The sequence below is a fragment of the Aptenodytes forsteri genome, unplaced genomic scaffold, assembly GCF_000699145.1.
Source record: "Aptenodytes forsteri isolate BGI_AS27 unplaced genomic scaffold, ASM69914v1 Scaffold404, whole genome shotgun sequence".
NCBI lineage: Eukaryota > Metazoa > Chordata > Aves > Sphenisciformes > Spheniscidae > Aptenodytes > Aptenodytes forsteri.
Window position 1 is genome coordinate 4572410 of NW_008795629.1, and position 3862 is coordinate 4576271.

Sequence of the window (3862 nt, forward strand, 5' to 3'; positions counted from 1 at the left end):
CGTGGCTGGGCTGCGGCGGGGCTGTGTGAACCGCTGTGCTGTCTGCTAACACCCCCCTTCACAATTTTCTAGGTTTATCCACGATGACACGGAGCAGTAACGCTTAACGATGGGTGACGTTCTAGCTTATGAAGCTGAGTTACTTGGACTAGTGAGAGAGGTTGGTTTTCTCTCTTTTTTTTTTTTTTTTTTTGGTTAAAATGAGCAAGGCAAAATTTCATAATGCTTGTGTTCAGAGCCAGGCGTTGTAACTGTGGTCTAAATTCTGGAGTTATTGAACTGGCCAAGTGTTTTCTACACAGCAGTGTGATACCTCAGCTTCCTCTGTTACTGTAAAGGCAGCATGTATAATCAAGGGGGAATATCATCCGTCTCAGTCAAAATGATTGTTGGGGTGAGAGGTTTCTTTGGGAGAGATGTAGGATGAGAGCATGTTGCGCTTTAGTTCCTCCATGAAAGTAACTGCAGGCCTCTGCTCTGATAGCACCCTTTCCAAAAGGGTGCCAAAAATCCTTTACCAATTCCTTCACCAGGCCTGCTGAACAGAAGAGCTGGAAAGAGGAGACGGACCCACGCATCGGGCTGGAGAGTATTATCCTTCATAGGAAGGGCCAGACTGACAAAATCTTGAATAGGTTACAGCTTGCTTCTGGGAAGGCAAAAACCAGCAGGGGAAGGCAAAAACCAGCAGGCTGCCTCTGGGATGGGTGTCCTGCTAACACCACAATTGCTTTGCAGTTGAAATGCAGCCACCTCTTGTTTCTTCTAAACTCTTAGGCAAAAGTAGTGAGTAAGTACAGACCATGGGGTGGAGAACTCACTTTGGAATTCCTGGAGGAATTTGCTCATGAAGAAAATGATTATCTAATGATTATCTGGTTATCTAAGCTGCATTTAGCTAACCCATCAGAATGTCTTCCATACGCCAAGTTTTGACCGCATTTTCCTTAAACAGTGTGCTGGTATGCCCCTCTGACAGTCACTACTTCTGTACTGCCTTTTGTTTTCTTTCTTTTTTTTTTTTTTTTTTTTAAAATGAGCAAGGCAAAATTTCATAATGCTTGTGTTCAGAGCCAGGCGTTGTAACTGTGGTCTAAATTCTGGAGTTATTGAACTGGCCAAGTGTTTGCTACACCCTGAAATCTTATTAACTCCTGTCATGCTCTGTAGATTCAAAGGGCTTAATGTCCGTTAAATGCCAGCCGTCAAACATCACATCACTCTAGAATGAGCTGTTGTTCATTGCAAATGAGGCTTTCATTAAAGGAACAGTTAAGTTGATTAGATCCACAGACAGCTTTGGGGCTAAGGTCCAACGTGTGATAACGGTGAGATCTTTAAAACATTGCTTAGCTGCCACCTCATTCCATGGGTGTATAAAATCATGGAGGCATATAAAAACCCTAGAGCTGACAAAGTCCAGGCTGAAGTCCCGAGACCACTGATCTCCATGGTTTAATGCCTAAGCAGGATTTTCCAGCTAGGCAGTCCTCTACCCATATTGCCCATAAGAGGTAATCAGAAGATATTCTGAAGTGTGAAATGGTCCTGTGAAAAAGACAGTGAGAGACAAATTTTCAAGGGCGGGTGCCTCTCTGGTAGTCTGTGCTTCAGCCTTCTGGATAAATTGGCTAAAATGGGATATTTATGATTTGGAACAAGAACACAAACTGTGATCTCTGCTGCTTGTTACTGCCTCATTCCTTTGATCGACACTGTGTTGGTAGCCTAGTTTAGGGCCCTAAGTGAACACCAAACCTACAGCCTAACCCCCCTGCCTTGTGTGCTTGTGTGACCCAACCTATTGCAGGGTTCCACAGATGCCGGTGCTGCGGAGGGGTGATCAGGAGCGGCAGTCAGCTGTCACTGTGCCCAGCTTTCACCAGGCTGTCTATTGAAAGCCTGGACAGTTAATTCCTGCCTAAAGAGTCAGGAATGGCAAATGGCAAAATCATACACAACTTAAGTCTTTTTGTGCATCTCAGAAAACAAGTCCAAAAAGAGGTTTAAGTACTTAATCACTATTATACTACTGTTTATGTTAACAGTGAAGAAAGTAAATGATTCCTGTTCTCTGTGGCAATGTTGGGCATCCAGATCAAGTTTGCAAAATGAAATGTGATGTCTTGCCTCAGCAACCAATAACTAAGACTCCTGAGATGGGGGGAGGCGGGGAAGTTGTGTGTAATATAGTGACTGTACATTGTGGGAGGAAGAGGCAGGCCTGTTTATCTCTTTCTCAGAAGAACAGTGCTTGATTAGTTGTTCATTAATTTGGCTTGCACAGCTTCAGACTAGTGACCTGGCTTAATATTCAAGTAGTCTGGTTGCTGCTGTGGAGATGAGAGTCATGCTTAAGAATTCTGCCCTCCGAGAACATTATTTGCAAGGAAGTTACTTACTTGTTTCTTCAACCAAGGTATAGCATTAATGGATTTTAGTTCTTTTTCTTCTTTGGTTGAATGAAATTACGGGCTAAATCGAGGGGCATCATTCTTTCAGGGAGGATGTGCTCGGTTGTCTGTACTATTCTCTAGGATGCAGGAGGAAATTTAGTTGAGAGACAGCATTTTCCTACCACATGAGGTGCCAGCTCTTGGTTTGTTGCTGTGCAGTCTTTGGCATTTATGGACCCTGCTACAGAGAAACTTTAAAGGACTTTGGCAATTCATGGGTCACTCATTGAAGCATTCATAATCTAAAAAAATATTGTTCCTATATGTTTTTGTCTTGTAGTATTTGGATTTTGCTGAATTTGAAGAAACACTGAAGGTATTTACAAAGGAATGTAAAATAAAAGGGAAGACACTACCTAAACCAGCAGGTGTTTCCTCAAGAGATTCAAAAGTTTTGCCTGTTCAGGTAATGCATCATTTATACTTACTTTGAATAATACTAAAAACAGTTAAAGGCCACTAACCACCGTGTGAATTATTACAGCAATGAGATTATCTGAACAGTCTGAACAGATTTTTGATTATTTGAAGAAGTCTGCTAGCAGTCTTCTTTCAGTGCAGGAACTTTCAAGTTTGTTTCTTTCTGCAGGACTCCAGTCCTTTTGAACCTGAGACAGTAGTTTTGGTTCACACTATTTTAGGTTTTTAGCTTACCATACTTTGATAAGACTGATTTTCATACACTGTAGGCATATATTTTTCCCTTATGGTAAAGGTGGGTCACTGGATTGACATGCTTGAAAATTTGGGCTTTACTTCTTGTATTGATGGTTGATTCAGGCTCTCAAAGATATTAAAGACAGGTGGAGAAAGGATATTTAGGTGGTCATTGAATGGTGAGAGATTTTGGATAAAACTTTTCATTCAAAGTGTTCAGATGGCACTTGAATTCTTCATTCACTAACCTACTGTTGAAAAAAAGTAGCTCCTCTGTGTGTGGTTTTTCACTGAATGCTTTTCCCCTTTGCAGAAAGATCTGCTTACAGCATTTGAAAATGGTGAGCAGAAAGTTTTCTTCCAGCTCTGGGAGGAGCACATTTCATCTTCAGTCCGGGACAATGAACCGGTTGCTCAGAAGCTGGAGTTCTATCTTCACATCCACTTTGCCACCTACCTCTTAAAACATTCTATGGGAAAGCCTGTAAGTTTAGTTCACAGTTTAAACTTCAAATTGCTTTTGTTTGTTTTACTTCATTTATTTGTCTTTAGTGTGGATGAAGATGCGATGTTTAGCAAGAAGAATTCCCAGAATGTGTATCCAGTTTTTGGGCCGCAGTTAGTGTTTTAGTTGAACAAGACCCCTTGTATTGTGAAATACAGAGATGGAATTTAGAATCATAGAATAGTTTGGGTTGGAACGGACTTTTAAAGGTCATCTAGTCCAACCCCCCTGCAATGAGCAGGGA

General features: G+C 41.6%; 1 protein-coding gene across 1 annotated transcript in view; it reads left to right on the top strand.

Moving 5' to 3' along the window:
• Window positions 1-80: 80 nt before the first annotated feature.
• The window catches only part of ARMC9 (armadillo repeat containing 9), a 71645-nt gene continuing 67863 nt past the window's right edge, over window positions 81-3862 (top strand). Inside the window, exons 1-3 of the mRNA XM_019472880.1 lie at window positions 81-160; window positions 2737-2862; window positions 3427-3597. Coding sequence (XP_019328425.1) covers window positions 110-160; window positions 2737-2862; window positions 3427-3597 — 348 coding nt within the window. The 5' untranslated portion in view covers window positions 81-109. The remainder of the gene's footprint in view (window positions 161-2736; window positions 2863-3426; window positions 3598-3862) is intronic.